General features: G+C 44.5%; 1 protein-coding gene across 7 annotated transcripts in view; it reads right to left on the minus strand.

Annotated features, from left to right (window-relative positions):
• The window catches only part of TJP2 (tight junction protein 2), a 102,477-nt gene that overhangs the window by 56,215 nt on the left and 25,629 nt on the right, over positions 1-20,633 (minus strand). Inside the window, exons 1-2 of one of the 7 annotated variants that reach the window (XM_084834336.1) lie at positions 9,322-9,414; positions 8,751-8,841 (exon numbers count right to left, since the gene is read on the minus strand). The exons of 4 other annotated variants lie outside the window; for them this stretch is intronic. In XM_084834336.1, coding sequence (XP_084690462.1) covers positions 8,751-8,841; positions 9,322-9,392 — 162 coding nt within the window. In that variant the 5' untranslated portion in view covers positions 9,393-9,414. Of the gene's footprint in view, positions 1-8,750; positions 8,842-9,321; positions 9,415-11,697; positions 11,898-20,633 lie in introns of those variants that run through there. 2 more of the 7 variants (XM_084834343.1, XM_084834337.1) reach the window with 2 other exon arrangements.

The following is a 20,633-nucleotide window of genomic DNA, read 5'->3' on the forward strand; positions in this document are numbered from 1 at the left end:
TATATTGTTAAACTAAACTGAATCACTACTCCTCGATTGGCTGTAAACAGAGATCTTTGGGCAATATTCAATCATGGCTAAACATGGGTTGAAAATAAAGAGCCTCTCTTATAACATAAGGCATCCCAAAACGTACAGGTCTAGATATATTTTATAGTAAAACAAACACAGAATTATATGACCGTGGGCACGCAATACTAGCAACCATTTAACAACAGTGGCCCTTTGTTGAGTATATGGTGTCATTCTCTAACCTCTGTTGATAGGAGAATCCAAAGAAACTCTCCCTGAAACACTATAAGAGTTGCAACTAGTGGTGCTTGGTCACAACACAATTCCAACAGGTATTAATAGTACAATCTATGAAAACACAAGGTCTAAAGTAGTACAGAGTTAGCTTTCCATATATTTTTCTGCAATCCAATACTGCAGAAACCAGTTCTTTCCAAAAGCTCTCTCTCCCTCTAGTACAGTGAATAAATTCTGAATCATTTTTAAGGACAACTCATTACTGGGATATAATCCAGTCAGGGCATTATTTACATTTAATCCTCCAGTCATACTGCAACAAAGTTCAACACAATGGTACTACTGTAAATTTTCACTTGCTTTTCAATGGCATCCATATTAATTCCAACCCACTTTCACATATCCCCAAATCTATTGTCCTAGATTTATTAAAGAATAATAAATCACCACACAAGTATGGCCATGTTACTCATAGCCAAAATGTATCTCCCTGGATAATAAGATTACACTTTGTCAGTTTAGAGATTTTCTCCTCAAATGGATAGAAAGTATTATTGCTCCGTAATCATTATTATTCCCCAACGCCAAAGAGTGTTCAAACTACCACACAATTGCACTCATTTCACATGCCAGCAAGGTGATGCTCAAAATCCTACAAGCTAGGCTTCAGCAGTATGCGAACCAAGAACTACCGGAAGTCCAAGCTGGGTTTCGAAGAGGCAGAGGAACTAGAGATCAAATCGCCAACATTCGCTGGATCATGGAGAAAGCAAGAGAATTCCAGAAAAACGTCTATTTCTGCTTCATTGACTATGCTAAAGCCTTTGATTGTGTCTAGCTGTCCTGGCTGATGGGACAGAGAGAAGGCCATCCGAGGCTGACCTTGTTAAGCGGCCTGTCTGGTGCTGCTGGAGGCGCTCCTTAAGATAGGCTGGGCCGGAACCATATAGGGTTTTAAAGGTCAAAAACAACACCTTGAATTTGGTCCGGAAAACAACTGGTAACCAGTGCAACTCCTTCAGCACTGGAGTGATGTGATCTCGCCGGCGGCTGCCTTTAATCAGGCGAGCCGCCGCGTTCTGTACCAGTTGCAGTTTCCGAACCGACTTCAAGGGTAACCCCACGTAGAGCGCATTACAGTAGTCTAAACGAGAGGAGACCAGGGCATGTACTACCGATGGGAGCAGATGGTCGGGAAGGAAGGGGCGCAGCCGCCATATCAGATGGAGTTGATACAGCGCTGTCCGGCTCACAGCTGACACCTGAGCCTCCAGGGACAGCTGGGAGTCCAAAATGACCCCCAGGCTGCAGACCTGGTCTTTCAAGGGTAGCCGTACCCCATTCAACACCAGGTCAACATCCCCCAGCCTCCTCTTGTCTCCCACCAAAAGTACCTCGGTCTTGTCAGGGTTCAGCTTCAGCCTATTCCTCCCCATCCAGCCACTCACCGTCTCCAGACATTTGGACAGGGATTCTACGGCTAACCTTGGTGAAGATTTGAACGAGAGGTAGAGCTGCGTGTCATCCGCATATTGATGACACTGCGCCCCAAACCTCCTGATGATAGCCCCCAGCGGCTTCACATAGATGTTAAATAGCATCGGGGAGAGGATGGACCCCTGTGGCACCCCACAAGTAAGTGGCCACGGGTCCGAAACCTCCTCTCCCAGTGCTACCCTCTGGTACCTACCAGAGAGGAAGGACCGGAACCACCGCAATATGGTGTCCCCAATGCCCAACCCCTCCAGGCGGTCCAGGAGGATACCGTGGTCAACGGTATCGAAAGCCGCTGAGAGGTCGAGGAGAACAAGGAAGGAGCATTCACCCCTATCCAGAGCCCTCCTCATATCATCTACCAAGGCCGTTTCTGTCCCATGCCCAGGCCTGAAGCCCGACTGAAATGGGTCTAGATAATCAGTTTCTTCCAAGTGTCATCACTTCCTGGCATATAGAAGGGGAAGAAATGGAAGCTGTGACAGATTTTATTTTCTTGGGCTCCAAGATCACTGCAGACGGTGACTGTAGCCATGAAATTAAAAGACGCTTGCTCCTTGGGAGGAAAGCTATGGCAAACCTAGACAGCATAGTAAGAAGCAGAGACATCACCTTGCCGACAAAGGTCCGTCTAATGAAAGCTATGGTTTTCCCAGTAGTAATGTATGGCTGTGAGAGCTGGACTATAAGGAAGGCTGAGCGCCAAAGAATTGATGCTTTCGAACTGTGGTGCTGGAGAAGACTCTTACGAGTCCCCTGGACTGCAAGGAGGTCAAATCAGTCCATCCTAAAGGAAATCAACCCTGAGTGCTCATTGGAAGGACAGATACTGAAGCTGAAGCTCAAATATTTTGGCCACCTAATGCTAAGAGAAAACTCTCTGGAAAAGACCCTGATGCTGGGAAAAACTGAAGGCAAAAGGAGAAGGGGATGGCAGAGGATGAGATGGCTAGACAGTATCACCGATGCAATGAATATGAACTTGAGCACGCTCTGGGAGAGAGCGCAGGACAGGAAGGCCTGGCGTGCTATGGTCCATGGGGTCACGAAGAGTCGGACATGACTGAATGACTGAACAACAACAACAATTATTATTATTACTACTATGACATTTATATCCCACCTTTTTTCCTCTTGCAAGGACCAAGGCAGCTTACGTGGTCCTCTTCCTCTCCCCTGTGAGGCAGGTTAGGCTGAGTCAGTGACTGGCCCGAAGTCATCCAGTGAGTTTCATGGCCAAGTGGGGACTAGAACCCAGATTTCCTGAGATCCAATCCAACACTCTAACAACTATACCACACTAGCTCTCTCAACATTCTCAATATTTACACTGATACACAATCTGAACCCACATAATCTGATTAACTCATATTACTGAAATCTCTTCAGTAATAGATATAATTTAAACCTGAAGCCATATGTTGGGGGCGGGGGGGCTAAACAGTATAAACCTGAGTTATAGGCATATTCCCCAACAATACCAGATAAAATTAAAATAATGGTTGGAACTATATTAACCCATGAATTAGGGCAACAACCACAAAAAAACATTTTGCTTAATTCTGAAGATTTTTCAGACACTGACCTCTTTGTCTATTGTATAATCCATTGTAAACAGTTTGCACTGTAATTGTTAGGTCTGGGCAAGAGAATGAGAGATCTGAGCAGAGAAGGGAGGGATGCCCATTGACACAGGCCTAACTTGCTTGATACATTTGCAAAAGCCTTTAAAAAAAAAAAAAAAAAAACTGGAACTGCTAGATTTCATTAGTCAGGAAACAAAGCTGCCATTGATCTGCTCCAAGGCCCCATTTAACTGTTTTCTTTTTTCACCAGTACTTATCTCTCCCTTGGCCTTATTGTAATAATAACCCAGGAAAGCAAAGTGTCCATCTGAATCTCTCAGACCTTGCCCTACTTCTGTAGAAGAAGCCTGTGCCTGCATCACATACCAGCCCCTTGGCAACTCATTTCAATGTTCTCTTTGCAAGTTCGGTATTCTTCCAACTGGCAAGCCACAGCCTCCTCCCTTCAGAACCAGTTGGCAAGGCTCAGAGTCCCAGGGATATCGCAAGCTGGCTACTAGGTAATATCTACGTGCGGTTCTCTTAAGTTGCTACTAACATTGCTAGGGAGGCAAGTATTTTACATGTGTTGCCTGCCTATTTGCCCAGGTTTCCATTTAAACCATGAGCAAAGACTGTGCTACCTGAACTGGGTATGGGGAGAAGCTGCAGTTCAGTGGTAGAGCATGGACTCTGCATGCAGAAGGTCCCAGACTCAATCTCCTGAATCTCCAGGTAGGGCTAGGAAGGAATCCTGCCTGAAATCCTGGACAGCCGCTGCTGCTAGTCAGTGATGACACTACTGGGTTAGATGAACCAGTGGTCTGAATCAGGGGGCTGTTTGCATCACACAACAATCCACCATGGGTGGTGCACACAGGGCACGTGCGGCTACCATTTTGAATATGCAAACCCCACTCGGGTGTTGTCATCTTGCATAAACCCGGCAAGCATGGGTTATGCGAGGGTTAAACAATCCTCACATAACCCATGGTCTGTTTTAGAGTTATGCGTGGATTATTTATGCGAGGGTTATTTATTTATTTAACCTCTGCATAACTGACACTCGCTGGGTTCACACGGCATGACAACCCCCAAGCAGGGGTTGCACATGAAATTTGGCACCCGCAGATGCCACAGCTCATCTGAACCCAGTCTGTATAAGGCAGCGTTCTATTTCCCACTTTGCTACATTATGCTTACAATGCTTTTACAGCACTGTAAGCTTCTTCTTCTTTTCACCTTTCCTTGATATTGTCATGAACACCTTCGAGTCAAGCAATACGTAAAATCTGATTTGATTTCTCCAGTTCTTTTACTGTATCCGACTTCATTAACATACACATACCCTCCCCTGAAATGCAGCCATCTCAGGGAAAGAAAGAAAAAAAAAGCATCTCAAGTCCCAGTTCTTGCTCCAGTTCACTGTTAGCTAACAATATACCAGCGGTATGGAGCACAGCAAAAGGACTGAGATGTGGGAAACAAGCTGTGACCATGTGTCCACTTCAACAGATGGAAAGCGAAGTTTTCAAGTGTTGCCCTTAGCCAAATGCTTTTTTTAGCATGCAGAGTATGAAAATAATGGCAAACATTGTATTATTAGGGAAGCAGAGGAAGGGTGAAGAGTAGCTAGATGTTCACTTCTGCTGTCAGATTATAATATCTTATCCATTTCCCTTCTGACATGGTGCATTAAATAACGTTTTCCAGATCATCTTGTGACTACTGATGTCAAAAGACTAGGTTCAGCATGTCTGACAGTGGGTGACCCTGCCTTGTGCTTGGAATCGGAGTACTGTTGGCAAGCACAGCCCCTGCTCAACACCAGTTGCTGGAAAAGTACAACACAGCTTAAATGCATTTTGAGCTACAGAAAGCAGGAAAAAAGCAGCAGGAGGAAGAAGGGTGCTCTGCACTAGACATTTGCCTGTCCTTTGCAAAAGTAAAACAATGCAGTTATACTGCCTCTAAAAAAACATGGCAGCAGCTGCCGCCATCTTTATTGCCCCAAAATGCCTCTGGGCCCCAACATACATGACACAGGCTTTCTGGGGTAACAAAGATCAGTGCACAAACAAGAAAGCTGTTTTTAAAAATTATAAGGGGCTATATTGGCACAAAAGTGGTCTCTCTAAATAAATATGTGCGCGCACACCCTTACAAATTTTCTTTTTTTGACAGAAAAATCTTGGATACCAGACAGAACAAACAATTTCACACAAATCAGAAGATAAATACTGAGTCAGCATTAGAAAAGTGAACAGTGTGTAATCTGAGCACAGCTAAAGCCTTCTGGAAGAAAGCTGGGTCACCAAAGAATATGTTTGTCACAGCATTGAGATGTCTAGAAAGTCAGCAGCAGCAAATGGCCTGTGTTGTATCCATCACAATCACATGAAAAGCTAAAATGGTCCCATATTTTCATGGATCAACATTTTAACAAGAGATGGTATATACAAATACAACCCACTCAGAACAGTAAACTACATCATTTAAACAAAAAAGAAACAGATACACATGTCATTTCCGACAGCTACTTTCTAGAAGGCATTAGCAAGCAGCAATCTCAAAGAGCCTGTAATGTCTTTTAAAGGACTATACAATACTAAAAAAGTGACGGTGCCAAAAGCTCTCAATTAATCTAAGTACAGGGTTTTTAATCTGTATTTTTTTTACTGTCCATACCTAAGGACAAAGGAAGCAAATACCGCAAAAAAGTAGGAGGCTGACTATCCTGTACAAAAAATAATCAAATGGTCTCATGCATATTTGGTCTGATTATTTGGTACTATCGTGTCTGTTTGATACTCTTGCCTTATACAAGCCTTCCCCAATCTGGTGCCCTCCAGATGTTTTGAACAACAACTCCCATCATCCCTGACCACTTGTCATGCTGGCTGAGGCTGATAGCAGTTGCAGTATAAAACACCTGGAGGGTATCAGGTTGAGGAAGCCTGCTTTATACAGTTGTGCTGCAACCTGTCTCTGTATTTTTATGACATTACTGCATCTCGCCTGAATTTTTGCATGTACAAACTAGATAATCAGAATACATTAAAGTATTCAAGCTTTACGCTACTGAAACCACAAGCAGCAACAGTAGGTGGATCCTGGCTAAAATGTCTACCTCTTGTTAACATACTAACTTCCTAGTTATAGTAAATCTATAACATCTATTATAAAAAAATATCAGCAGGACTTCTGATCTTTAATCATCGGCTTCAAAGCCAGATTGTACTTTCCAAGGAGATCTTTCAACAGATACTTGGAGGATTTCCCCCAGTAACTGAGAATTAACCCAGGAGAACACCCAGTGATTCTTTCTGAAAGTAAGCTTGTATACAATTGGAGCCATAAAAAGAGTGACCTGGTTCACACAACACAAAAACCCACACTCAAGGTTGAGTGTGGGTTGTTGCTGAACCATGGGTTGTTGTATTGTATGAATCCAGCCATTGTGTTCAACAAGGATATGAATCATGGGAATTGCTGGATGGCCTCAGGTGTGTTGATAGCACACTGTCTTGGTTTCATAGTAAAAAGGATATCTGGATAGAATTATAAAGCACTCTTCACAGTGAAACTGTGTTTAGAACTAGGCAATGATCAAAATGTACATAATTTACAGCCTCGTTAATATGCATGTGTGTATGAGGTGGGAAGATTATAAAACTGTATAAATGAAAGAGCAAAGAACTTATTTTATAGTGTGCCTTTTAATAAATGAAGTGTATAAAGATTTGACGAGCGCATGCAAAACAATTGCCAACTCTCAAATCAGAAATTATGTCTTATACCAAAACCTGATGCTTACAATAAAAAGTACATGAAGTCAAAGAAATCACAGCCTCTGCAATGAAGAAGCATTGTACCACCCCCCAGATTTTAAGTGAATATCCAGCAGCTTTTCAGATTATACTGAGAACCTAAGGGAGAGTCTTCTAGCACCTTAAAGCTAACAGCCTAAGGGCGCAATCCTAAGGCCGCTAGACTGTGTCTAGACAGGCATAGGATTTTTCTGTTCCCAGAAACCTCATTCCACGCCCATCCCCTGCTGCCTCAAAGGCAGCTCAGTTTGTCCCCACCTCCACGCTTGTAAGCGCAGCATGGAGCGGGCAAAAAGGGGGCGTTCCCAGGGGTGCGGGAATGCAGGGCAGCCACAGCGTGGAGGAGAGGTTCCCTTCTGTGCTCCACCTGCGCTGCATCGGATCGTTGGCAGCCGACTATCCCCACAGGATCGAGCCCTTAACTGTGGCATAGGTTTTCACAGACTAGACTCCACTTCCTCAGATTCATGAACTGTTCTCCTCAGTTGGCAGATACAGACATGAGTACTGGGAAATAAATTGTAGTGAGGCAAAAAACACCATGAAATGCAAGAAGTACAGCCATGACATTTCTTCTGAAAGCTGAAATGTATACAAAGCAAGAACAGTGTTATTGTAGTAACTGGCACTAACATATTCTAATTTAACCACCTGTAGTGGAACATAAAATACTGGTCTGCTGCTCCTGAACAAAGCAAATCAAATTTGCTGCTTTATTCTAGTTGAACTAGAATAGTATTGTACTATTATTCTATGCCAGCCGCCCCCTACCTGGTACCCCCTAGAGGTTTTGTATTGCTAGAAGACTGTCACTGGCCATACTGGTTGGGGCTGATGGGAGTTGAAGTCCAAAAAATCTGCAGGGCACCTGGTTGGGGAAGTCTGTTCTATGCTAAGCATACTGGAAGCATCTCAATGATGCTAGAAAAACTCTCCTACAACCATGAATACCCCCCCCACACACACACATTTCAATATGATTCAGTGTGTGGTATGTTGCAGAATTGACACTGGGATTCAAATGCCCCCTCAGCAATTAAGATCACAGGGTCTCTCTCTTAACCTAGCATACCTCACTGTGAAGGGAGTAAACTCGGATAACCCAATATATGCCATCCTGACCCCTCGGAAAAGGGTCAGATGCTAATGTGATAGATATATAAAGGCTGGGGGAGGGGGGAGATACTTGCAATACCTGCAAATATGATTCACACAGGTCTGTACAGTCTGGCATCACAAACATAATAAGTCATAAAAACTATTTCCTGAACCCCTCTCCAAAGTATTATAATACTCCTAAGACTATCAGAGCAACAGCGCCCTTCATCGTATAGGGAAAGTCATAAAAGTAGAGTCATCTGTATCATCCAAATAACAGCGTTGGTAATTTTCATTAACCAAAAATACATACACCGTACACTAGAGACGTATATACACACACCCTAGTCAAGGGAGCCCCAGCTCTGTTTCAAACTGCCCCCGATCTCCATGGTTTCAAACACTTACATCCTGACTAAAGGCTGCCCTGAACTCTCTGGGCGGTTAGGGTGGCGGGAGATGGAGAAGGAACTCGGGCTGGGGGACAGAGAAAGGCTGCTCAGAAATTACTTACCCCAAACCAAGATGAGAGCACTGGGCCAGAACTCAGCAAGCGATCGCCTCCTCTCACCGGCATCTCGGAGGCCGCCCCTTGAGGGGAAGGGCTGGAAAAAAGAACTTCAAAGGTCTCCTTCCCCCTGCCCTCGATTCTTACCAGCGCTGGGGGGCGAGGGGGGGAGAAAGCTGGCTACCCGCTACTCTTGAACTCCTCTTTACCACCTCAAAGTCAGGAAGACGCGTCCCTACAGCGCAGGCTTCCCAAAAGCTCCCGCGCCACTTCCTCGCAGCTCTTCCCCATCCTCCCCAAACCGGTTCTCCCCACAAGCTACCATGCAAGAGCGGATCCAGCTGCTTCTTTTGCCCCAGCGCAACCGACTCCAAAGCCACACTCTAATACGCCGCTACCATTTCAAGGCAAGGGAGAGGGAGGCTCCACATTACCCCATGCATCTCATGCACATCATGCATTTCAAGAGTTTGGCAATCCGAAGAAACGAATGAAAGGCAGCCGGGGAGATGCGAAGAGAAAAAAGCAAGACAGCGCAGCAGGGAGAGAAGATGGGTGACGGGAGGTTCGTACAGACCTGCTCCCTCCCCCCTTCGGGTCCAATTGGTTCGTTCCCGGTGGAAGCCTGTGCGGCTCCCATTGCAACATCGCTTCTTCCCTCTTGGAAGTTGAGAGGCGGACGCCAGCAGGGAACTAATTGTTCGCTTTGCGCCTCACGTGACGCGAGGGAGGAATTGCACCAGCCACTCAGTGGCGTCGGCTCTAACAAGGCGTCCTCCCCCCGCGAGACCCGTTTCGGGGAGGAGGAGGAGGAGGAGGGGGGGGAGGCTGGAGGAAGTCTGGCAAAGTAGCGAAGCCTGCTGCGCAAAAGAGATACCGGCCATCAACGGGCCAAGGAAAGGGCTACATGGAATTTCAGGGCAGGAACAATAAGTGGGACAAAGGCGAAGGAAAGTGTCGAACAACGTACATTCTAACCACTGTGGTTTTTAAATTCGATTTCCTGATGCTGCAAACGAGAAAAAGTGGCCTAGGCTGCAATCGTATGCGTAATCTTCGCAGAAATAAATTCTACTGCTGACTTCAGTGGGGCAACTTGCTTCCAGCTAGGTAGTGCCTTAAGGGCGCAATCCTACACATGTTTGTTGTTGTTGTTGTTTATTCGTTCAATCGCTTCCAACTCTTCGTGACTTCATGGACCAGCCCATGCCAGAGCTTCCTGTCGGCCATTGCCACCCCCAGCTCCCCCAAGGTCGAGTCCATCACCTCCAGAATATCATCCATACATCTTTCCCTTGGTCTGCCCCTCTTCCTTTTGCCTTCCACTTTCCCTAGCATCAGCATCTTCTCCAGGGTGTCCTGTCTTCTCATTATGTGGCCAAAGTACTTCAGTTTTGCCTTTAATATCCTTCCCTCAAGTGAGCAGTCTGGCTTGATTTCCTGGAGTATGGACTGGTTTGATCTTCTTGCAGTCCAAGGCACTCTCAGAATTTTCCTCCAGCACCACAGTTCGAAAGCATCTATCTTCCTTCGCTCAGGCTTCCTTATGGTCCAGCTCTCGCAGCCATAGGTTACTACAGGGAATACCATTGCTTTAACTATGCGGACCTTTGTTGTCAGTGTGATGTCTCTGCTCTTAACCATTTTATCAAGATTTGTCATTGCTGTCCTCCCAAGAAGTAAACGTCTTCTGATTTCCTGGCTGTAGTCAGCGTCTGCAGTAATCTTTGCGCCTAGAAAGACAAAGTCTGTCACTGCCTCCACGTTTTCTCCCTCTATTTCCCAGTTATCAATCAAGCTGGTTGCCATAATCTTGGTTTTTTTTAGGTTTAACTGCAACCCAGCTTTTGCACTTTCTTCTTTCACCTTCGTCATGACGTTCCTCAGCTCCTCCTCGCTTTCAGCCATCAAAGTGGTATCATCTGCATATCTGAGATGGTTAATGTTTCTTCCAGCGATTTTAACTCCAGCCTTGGCTTCATCAAGCCCAGCACGTCGCATGATGTGTTCTGCGTACAGGTTGAATAAGTAGGGTGAGAGTATACAACCCTGCCGTACTCGTTTCCCAATCTTAAATCAGTTCATTGTTCCGTGGTCTGTTCTTACCGTTGCTACTTGGTCGTTATACAGATTCCTCAGGAGGCAGACAAGACGACTTGGTATCCCCATACCTTCAAGAACTTGCCACAATTTGTTATGATCCACACAGTCAAAGCCTTTAGAATAGTCAATAAAACAGAAATAGATGTTTTTCTGAAACTCCCTGGCTTTCTCCATTATCCAGCGGATATTGGCAATTTGGTCTCTAGTTCCTCTGCCTTTTCTAAACCCAGCTTGTACATCTGGCAATTCTCGTTCCATGAATTGCTGGAGTCTACCTTGCAAGATCTTGAGCATTACCTTACTGGCATGTGACAGGAAAAAAAAAAGTCCTACAATGCCCAGCATTCCTCAGCCAGCCCTGCTGTCCTGTTCCATGAGTGGAAAGGCTCCACAATGACTGTGAAGCACCTGGCTCTTTTCAATAGTGTATGAAGTAAACAGAGCTTTTAGAACTGCTGCATTTAGGGTTTTCCCTGTTTTTGCATAGTATCCTTAGGTCACACCATCTCATTTCTGACTACAGCCTACCCTCATGTTTGAAAATAAAGACAAGAGAAGTTAAGTTGCCTAGCAAGTAGGGAAGAGACAATTCACCCCACCCTGCTTGTCAGAGCTATGTTTTCGTTTTAGTTAGTTACAGAGGCACTACTATTATCACTGATTACATTTCTATATTGCTTCCCAGCCAAAGCACTTTGGGCAGTTTACAACAATTAAAAATACATTATGCAAAGTGTAGATAATCTACATAAAAACATAGCACACAGAGAGACAACATACATCTAAAAATAATTTTAAACAAGTTGCTGTTTCAACCATCTATGACAGCTTTCCTCAACCTCGTACTCACCAGATCTTTTCGACTACAACTCCCATCAGCCCCAGCCAGTATGACTGATTTGGAGGCTGAGGGTGCTGGGGTTTCCACCGAATCATTTGGTCTTAGTGCTCAGATTTTTTAAAAAGTAAAAAACCAAAAACTCATTTTCAAACCATTTCAGCCACAACCACACACTCACTCTTGATCTCAGCTTGAGTCATCCTGAGGAAGGAAAACAATGGTCACTGTAACTACATTTGCTCTGCCTCCCTTTTCACAATAGACATTTTTTCCTACCAAAGCAATGTCTATGTTTCAAACTTGGATGACTGTAGAACCGAAGGACACGCAGTACAATAACAAACGCAATAAGGCAATAAAATGGTATTTTTAGTGGCCATCTTATTCAGGTTGTCTAATCCACACACACCCTATATCTTTTCCTCCTAAAAACAAAGTGATGTTTCTTCCAGAAAAGGAAATCAGTTATTATCTTAGTTATTCCCCCCCTCGTTTAACGTCAGATTATTACTGTAAGAACACCAGCTTTCTTCCAAACACCACAATGTTCTCATCCTAACATATAAGTCTACTCATGCTAAATTCTACACTCCAGCTGAAGCCATAACATTAAGAACAGCCCTGCAGGATCACTTTTGCTACATAGGGACGTGCCCACACAGGGTTTCTGAAAGGACGATGCCCTTTCAGTACAGTACACTCCTGAACAAGACACAGCACATGCACCGAGGTTTTCATACTACGGTGGTTCCCCATCAGTTTCTGGCAGGTCACTTCACAGAAGGGGAGTAGCCAGGTGGCAGCATGACTCTCTTCATTATCTCAAAACAGGGAAACAGTGTCTTATTTAACAAGGAGCTCTTCCCACACATCTGAATTCTGAGACACACACTTGGGAGTGTCCCTATGCAAGTGCCAAGTGTCTTCTTTGAGGCCCCGTGCTCAAGTATCATCAGGCTATGGCAGCCTTCCCCAACTGGCACCCTCAAGAGGTGCTGGACTACAACCCCCATTATCCCCTAAACAGCTTTGCTGGCTGGGGTTATGGGAGTTGTAGTCCAACACTTCTGGAGGACACCAGGTTGGGGAAGGCTGGGGGTAAAAGTACTTTTGCTTTCCCCCACCCAACTTTCTTAATCATTTTAACACAAGTGACTAATGTAATGTTGGAGTCCATTGAAACAACTTCTTTCAGAGTGTTTACCTGCCTTTCAGTAGTGCAGCTAGGTAATTTTAGACCCTGGATGTCAGGGTCTGATGGGGGCCCTTTTTTAGATGGTCATATGATTTAATTTAGTTGTGAAGCACACAAATAACATTTCCTTCCCCTCAACTCTGCCATTCCATGCTTTACAAATTCTTCTACATGCCAGTTATATTAGAGCAAAAAACCCTGCTTGCCAGCCCTGATAGAAAGAAAAGAAACAAGCCCTGAGCACGTTGAGTTTTGTATTTTAAATGCACTTATGGCACCAACATGACTACAGGAATAAAACAGGAGTTTTATTACAAAATGGGGTTTAGCCCTGATTCTAAACACATTTACATGGGAGTAAGCACCATTTTGTTGTAGAAAATAATATATTTTAAAAGTAAAAATAACACTTAAATCCAGTCTATATAAATCTTGCTTGCAGAAGTCAGATACCCTCAAACAATTCTATTCCTCTATTCCTGTTGCTGTAGTTACACTTCAAAGGCTGTAATAACTTCCTTACGTTGCGGGGCCAAGATCCTGCCCCATATCTCCAGGGATCCTGCCCCATATCTCCAGGGATCCTGCCCCATATCTCCAGGGATCCTGCCCCATATCTCCAGGGATCCTGCCCCATATCTCCAGGGATCCTGCCCCATATCTCCAGGGATCCTGCCCCATATCTCCAGGGATCCTGCCCCATATCTCCAGGGATCCTGCCCCATATCTCCACTTAGCCAGCCCCGTGGGAGCTCTAACTTCCTGCCCCAGTGGTTCAAGCCACACCTGCAGCTACAGCAGCCCCTTCAACCTGGTGCCCTCCAGATGGCTTGGGTGCCCTCCCACTATCCCCAGCCAGCATAGCCATTGTCATGGTTGTGTTGGCTGATGGGACTTGTAGTACAACACACGTGGAGGGGGCCAGGCTCGGGAAGGCTGAGCTGTAGCTACCAGCACTATAGCCTCTCAGGTACCAAGCACAGATGGGTCTGATTTCTAGTATCCCGACCATGCCGCTGCCTTCTTTCCCAATGGCTCGAGGTCAGGGAAGGCAAGAGCAGGCAGGGTAAGAGGAAGGGCTGACCAATAATGCTATGAGTTAGGATTGCATTTCTGTTTCTTAAGTAGCCTGTCCATGAGCAAGTCTGACTCCCACAGAGTTCAGATTGACTTGCCTTCTTTGCACTCAGTGCTCCCCTGAACAGGGGTGGATTTCTTGGCTTGTGATTCTGAATCATGTTGTTTGTCTTACTTCTGTCTCTCTTGGGAGCTGGAATGGCTTAGCAGCCAATAGACCAAGCTACAAATCAGGGCGTCCCCAGTTTGACTCTTGCCTCTGCCATGAACTCAACCAGGCAGCCTCAGGCAAACTGCTCTCCCTCACCCCACTTACCTCTTACATGGCTGTTGTAAGAAGTGCAGCAAGATAAATATGTGTGAACCACTTTGAAGGTTGAAAAGTGCAATATAAATGCTAAACGTGAATGATTAGGGGCACAAGCCCTACCAGAGCCACTCCTAAAGAGAAGTTATCCGTAGGTGGCGCCAGGGAAGGGCGGGAGGCAAATGCCCTTCAATAAATAGCTCCCATCACAATTAGGACCCTGAGGTTACCTGAAGGTACTTTTCACATACTCAGGACTGATTTTCTTTATCATTACATTAACACGGGTATTAACATTAACACAGGCAACCTAGTGCCCTCCATATGCTTTGGACTACAACTCCCATCAGCCACAGCCAGCATGGCCAATGGTGAGGGACTATGGGAATTATAGTTTAATACATCTGGACAGCATGAGGTTGACTATGTCTGAATTAATGTAAGACTGAAGTCCTAAGCATGCTCCATCAAAAGCTTAACTCCATCAAAATCACTAGGACTTTTTTTTAGTATGGGAGCAGCAGTGTGAACTAAATGGCATTTTGCTTTCTGAAATCAGAAATGTGGAACAACCGCCACTCTCCCCGCACCTAGAAATGCACTTTGCCCCCTCTGTGTCCCACCCCATTCTCTCTCTCTCTCTCTCTCTCTCTCTCTCTCTCTCTCTCACACACACACACACACACACACACACACACACACAGATTTTCTGGTACCCCCACTTATGCCATCCCCTGGTTTTTGGTGGCACACTGACATAGACCAAAGCTATAGTGTGACCTCTGTTTCACAGGAACATTTCTTTGATGAACTTGTCCAAAGCATTTCGTTTCAAACACCCTCTTGATAAGGAATGTCACACTTTGCAACAGCTGAAATCTTAAACCTGGATAATCGGACATCACATGTATACTCTACCTTCTCCAAACTAAACTCCCCCCTCTCCTCAGTACATTATATCAAATCACAATGGAATGCATCAGTATAAACCCCAGTGTATAAGCAAAACAGAACTTAATAATAGTTGGCAATGAATAATTATTAATGTGAATAAACTCCATGTTTACAAGAATCAACAGTGGAGCAGATGGCTGTCAGCATGACCAAGTCTTGCTGCAATTCCACACACCTGGTTTCTACATCAAAACTAGTACAGCAAAAATAAACCCAATTTAAACTATAGCGGAAATGAGGAAAACTTAGGAGGGAAACCAGGAATGGATTTTTGTGTGAAAGCACTGCCAGCTCAAAATATGCATTTAACTAACACAGTAAACATCAAGGGCAATGTTTTAAAATGTACAGAAATCATGGATGACAATACAGGTTAAAATAAAAGTTTAATTACATAAAGCTATCTAGTACTACATTTATGAATAAAATCTTTCTGTCCATTTCAAAACTAGGCAGCAGTACAGATGTCCTATGATGCATCTTGTTTTGATGAAGGTTTGGCCAATCCTGCTGTTGAATTACTCAAGTCACTGAAAATGATTAATGGCAAATAGTTGTGTACTCGAAGATGCACACATACAGAATGGTCCTGTTTCAGCAATAGGGAGAGAGTTGGTTTAATTATTTTGACATGACAAATTTGAAAAACCTTTTAGTTAAAAATAACTTTTTAAAAAAGTAAAAACAATGTACAAGCAGTAGACACAACTATAGACCCATACGTATTTCAATAATCCATTTCAACTATGTATTTTTAACATGCATGGAGACTTGCTGTTCAGTTGATTTGGTATGGAAGAAAGGCCTCCCACAATATTTTATTTAAAAATGTTTTGTGCCACTTTCCCAGAGTAGCTTACAAAATAAAATAATGGCCATATCACAGTACAAAACACAAGATGAAAATAGCATCTGCTGAATTACGAGACGGGATGACGTGGTTCACATATCATGACAGCAATTCCTTGGTTGTTTAACCGATGAATTGCCAGGGATGAGCAAAGCCTCCCGCCTGTCATTTCCACTTTCCGCCTGTCATTTCCACAACCCGTTCCTGAGTCATTTCATGATGTGAGAACCTGGAACTCTGGGTTGATTATGGGCTAAACAACCTAGAGTTAATCCAGCAATTGACCATAGTTTGTTGTTGGGCTAACTCTGGGTTGTTTAACCCATAAGCAACCAAGAGTTTCTGGGTTTGCATGTCACAAAAGAACTGGGTTGTTAATTAAAAGTGGAAACAACAAAAGCACAGCTTGCATGCTTCACTTTTCCACAGAATTGCCATTGTGATGAGCAAACCAGGTCAATATATGGCACCCAGCATGTCAAACCAACAGCCAACGGAAAGATGCAGGTCTTGAAACTCTTCCTAAAAGTAGCTCAGTATGTAGAGCTCTGTGCTTTAAATGGGAAGATCATTCCACAGCTTTTAGGCAATTGCTGTCAAGACCTTTGGTTGCATCCAGTTAGTCCCACCCACAAACAGAACATCTACAGTCAGAACAGACAGGAGGGGCTGATTCCCTGTCCTTCCTGCAGCCCCCCACATGCCTTCAAAATTCTCCACAGCAGTTCTAGGGGCTGCAGGTAGGGGGAGAGAGGCACAGACAGGTGAGAGGAGAGGAAAGCCTCATTGTACAAGCTTGAATTCGGCCCGGAAAACAACTGGTAACCAGTGCAACTCCTTCAGCACTAGAGTGATGTGATCTCGCCGGCAGCTGCCTTTAATCAGGCGAGCCGCCATGTTCTGTACCAGCTGCAGCTTCCGAACCATCTTCAAGGGTAACCCCACATACAGCGCATTACAGTAGTCTAAACGAGAGGAGACCAGGGCATGTACTACCAATGGGAGCAGATGGTCAGGAAGGTAGGAGCGCAGCCGCTGTATCAGATGGAATTGATACAGCGCTGTCCAGCTCACAGCTGACACCTGAGCCTCCATGGACAGCTGTGAGTCCAAAATGACCCCCAGGCTTTGGACCTGGTCTTTCAAGGGTAGCCGTACCCCATTCAACACCAGGCCAACATCCCCCCATGTTCCCAATGGTGGCTTCCAATTTGCAAACCATGGTTTGTACTGAGTCAGAATGACATCTGTAACAGAGCTTGGATACACACTGGTTTAAATCACACCATGAGCAAAATTCTATTTCAAGTTTCTTTTTAGCTTACTTGGTGCAACTAATTTATTGCATTTCTTTTTCACAGCTCCTCATTGTTAGTGACATATATGTGAAATTCAGTTCTTTGACGTTTTATAAGCTGCCCTTGCCATCCTGTCACTTGGAGTCAAGCTCCCATGACATCCAAATCTCTTCATTCACAGTAATCACACTTTTTCTTTTTAAGTCACCAACATAATAAGCAGAACTTTTCCAAACAAAAAAGCCCTATCCTCATAGATGTTTTCAAAGCACTCAAAGTTTCAGCACATGACGTAATCCATGAATGAAGTTGCTGTTTATAAAGAATTATATTGACCCAATGGAAGTTTTGTTTTCAGCGCTCAGCAGGACCATACACAGCATTTGTCATGAAGACCCTCCTAAAGGTGCCTTCTCTGTAGCCAACAATTTCCCTCCTTGCCACTGGAATGTCTGGAAATATTGTGGCCATGACAGTGAGAAAGCCTCAGTGCCACTCCTCTGCATGCCTAGTGACTGGTAGGCCATGGGGGAAGACATGTGAAAAGACCTACCACCTGATGGACCCAATACACATGGCAAATACTTCCAAACACTATGATGAGGAGAGAGCATCAGTCACCATGGGAAAATGTTCTGGCAGCACCTTCATGGGAAACATCAGGTGTGTCTGAGACCTCAGAGCAGCTCAAGACTGGCACTTTTCATATCTAAGGCCTGTGCTTCTAAAATACCTCCTGCTCCCCCTTCCTTTTCTTAGTCCCAATCCCAGTTTGTCTCTTTACACCTTATTCCCCACTTAAAGCACGTCTCCTCAGATGCATGTCCTACCAAGTTCAATGTGACTTAGTCTCAGGTAAGTAAGTATATAACTGCAGCCTGTATGTCTTTATTTTTTAATTTTATTTTACATCCTGGCCTTTCCACCAAAACTAATGCTCAAGGCAGCACTATTTCCTGACTTTCTACACCATTTTTTTCTTAGTCTTTCCCAGTCTTCTCTCCCCAGTCTTCTTAGTTATCTTATTTCTGTCCCGCAAGTCTCCCCTCACCCCTTCTCCATCCTCTGCAGAAGGATGCTGGAAATTGCACACAAGAGTTCAGGCTAGAACATCTTTCAGCTCTGAGGATACTCCTTGGAAAAGGGTGACAGTTAGGAGAAAAAGAACTAGACGCCACTCTGTACCAGTGGAAGCAGTGGAGCTGTGGAACCGATTCCAGGTACTTGAGGATAAGACTGGAGGACAGCCTGCAGAGGAAGAATCACAGGGGAACCTACATGAGAGTGAGCAAGAGGTCAGTCAAAGTGAGGCGATGAAACCCAGGCCTACAACAAGAAGAAGAGAAGAGTAGTAGTAGTGGGAGACTCCTTGCTGCGTGGGATTGAGACCCAAGTATGTCACGAAGACCTGTGGACTCGCCAGGTATGTTGTCTCCCGGGAGGACGGATTAGAGACGTGACTGAAAGGTTGCCTGAAAGGCACTCATAAAGCCCACTGACAGGTATCCCATTCTTCTCATCCATGTGGGAACAAATGATACCGCCAAGTGGAGCTATGAAGAAATCACGTCAAACTTTGAAGCTTTGGTGGGAAGGAAACTCAAGAACTTTGGGGCCCAGATAGTTTTCTCATCCATCCTTCCAGTAGTTAGAAGAGGGATAGAAAGGGAACGAAAAATACTCCGGGTGAATGACTGGCTATGAAGGTGGTGCCGACGAGAGAGATTTCGATTCTGGGACCATGGGCTATACTTCCTGGAAGATGGGCTGTTGGCAACGGACGGGTTGCACCTCACAAAGGAAGGGAAGAATGTGTTTGGCCACAGCATGAAGAACTTCACCAGGAGGGCTTTAAACTGAATCCTACGGGGAAGGGAGATGTAAAGTTGAGTGTAACAATGGATGTAGGCTCATGCACTGCAACAGAGAGAACAGCTCTAATAACACCCAATAATAGTCTTCAGACACATGTAGGAAGAAAGCCACACTATGAAGCACATGGTCTTCGATGTCTATATACTAATGCCCAGAGTATGGGAAACAAACAGAACGAACTTGAACACTTAATACAAGAGGGAAATTATGACTTGATAGGTATAACTGAGACTTGGTGGGATGACTCTCATGACTGGAATATAGCAATTGAAGGATATAACTTGTTCAAAAAGAACAGGAGGAACAGAAAGGGAGGTGGGGTTGCACTGTATGTGAAAAATATATATCTCTGCACAGAACTACAGGAGGATGAGCTTGGTAGCCCCATCGAGAGCATCTGGATCAAAATAAATGGAGCAAAGAATAAAAGGAACCTGGTCATGGGAGTCTACTACCGGCCACCCAATCAAGGAGAAGACGAGTATGAAACTTTTGAAAAGCAAATAGTCAATGTTTTAAGGAAGCATGATGTAGTAGTAATGGGGGACTTCAATTTCCCTGATATTTGTTAGGAGACAAATTCTGCAAAACATGGCCTCTCCAGGAAATTCCTGACTTGTATGGCGGATTACTTCCTCCCACAGAAAGTAGAGGAAGGAACTAGAGGATTGGCTATCCTTGACTTGATCCTAACCAACAGAGATGACTTAGTAGATAAAGTAGCAGTTACAGGAACTCTGGGGGAAAGCAACCATGTTATACTTGAGTTCTTGGTTCTAAGGGAAGCAAAAGCCGAGTGTAGTCAAATGTGTACCCTGGATTTTAGGAAAGCTGATTTTCATAAACTCAGAACAATGATCAGGAAAGTCCCATGGCAAGTGACTCTAACGAGAAAAGGAGTCCAAGATGGGTGGAAGCTTTTAAAAAAGGAAATTCTCAAGGCACAATCACAAACAATTCCAACAAGAAGAAAAGGTGGAAGACAACAAAAATCTCTAAGCTTTTTGTGGCTTCACAAAAAGCTTAGAGATGACCTGAAAACAAAAAAAGGACACATATAGGAAGTGGAAGGAAGGCCAAGCAACAAAGGAAGAGTACAGGCAGGTAGCACAAAATTGCAGGGATGGCGTCAGGAAGGCTAAAGCTGAGAACAAGCTGAGGTTAGCGAGGGATGCTAAAAGCAACAAAAAGGCTTTCTTCAGCTACGTGCATAGTGAAAGACAGAGGAAAGAAATGGTGGTTCTGCTATTAAATAAGGATGGCAAAATGATAACAGATGACAAAGAAAAGGCAGAGGTGCTCAATTCCTACTTTGGCTCAGTCTTCTCCCAAAAGAGGGTCTATGACCCCCCTGGCAAAGGCGAAGTACAGGATGAAGGGGCAGGATTG

The sequence above is a fragment of the Heloderma suspectum genome, chromosome 2 (assembly GCF_057233095.1).
Source record: "Heloderma suspectum isolate Gila_16-S chromosome 2, 16-S_ref, whole genome shotgun sequence".
NCBI lineage: Eukaryota > Metazoa > Chordata > Lepidosauria > Squamata > Helodermatidae > Heloderma > Heloderma suspectum.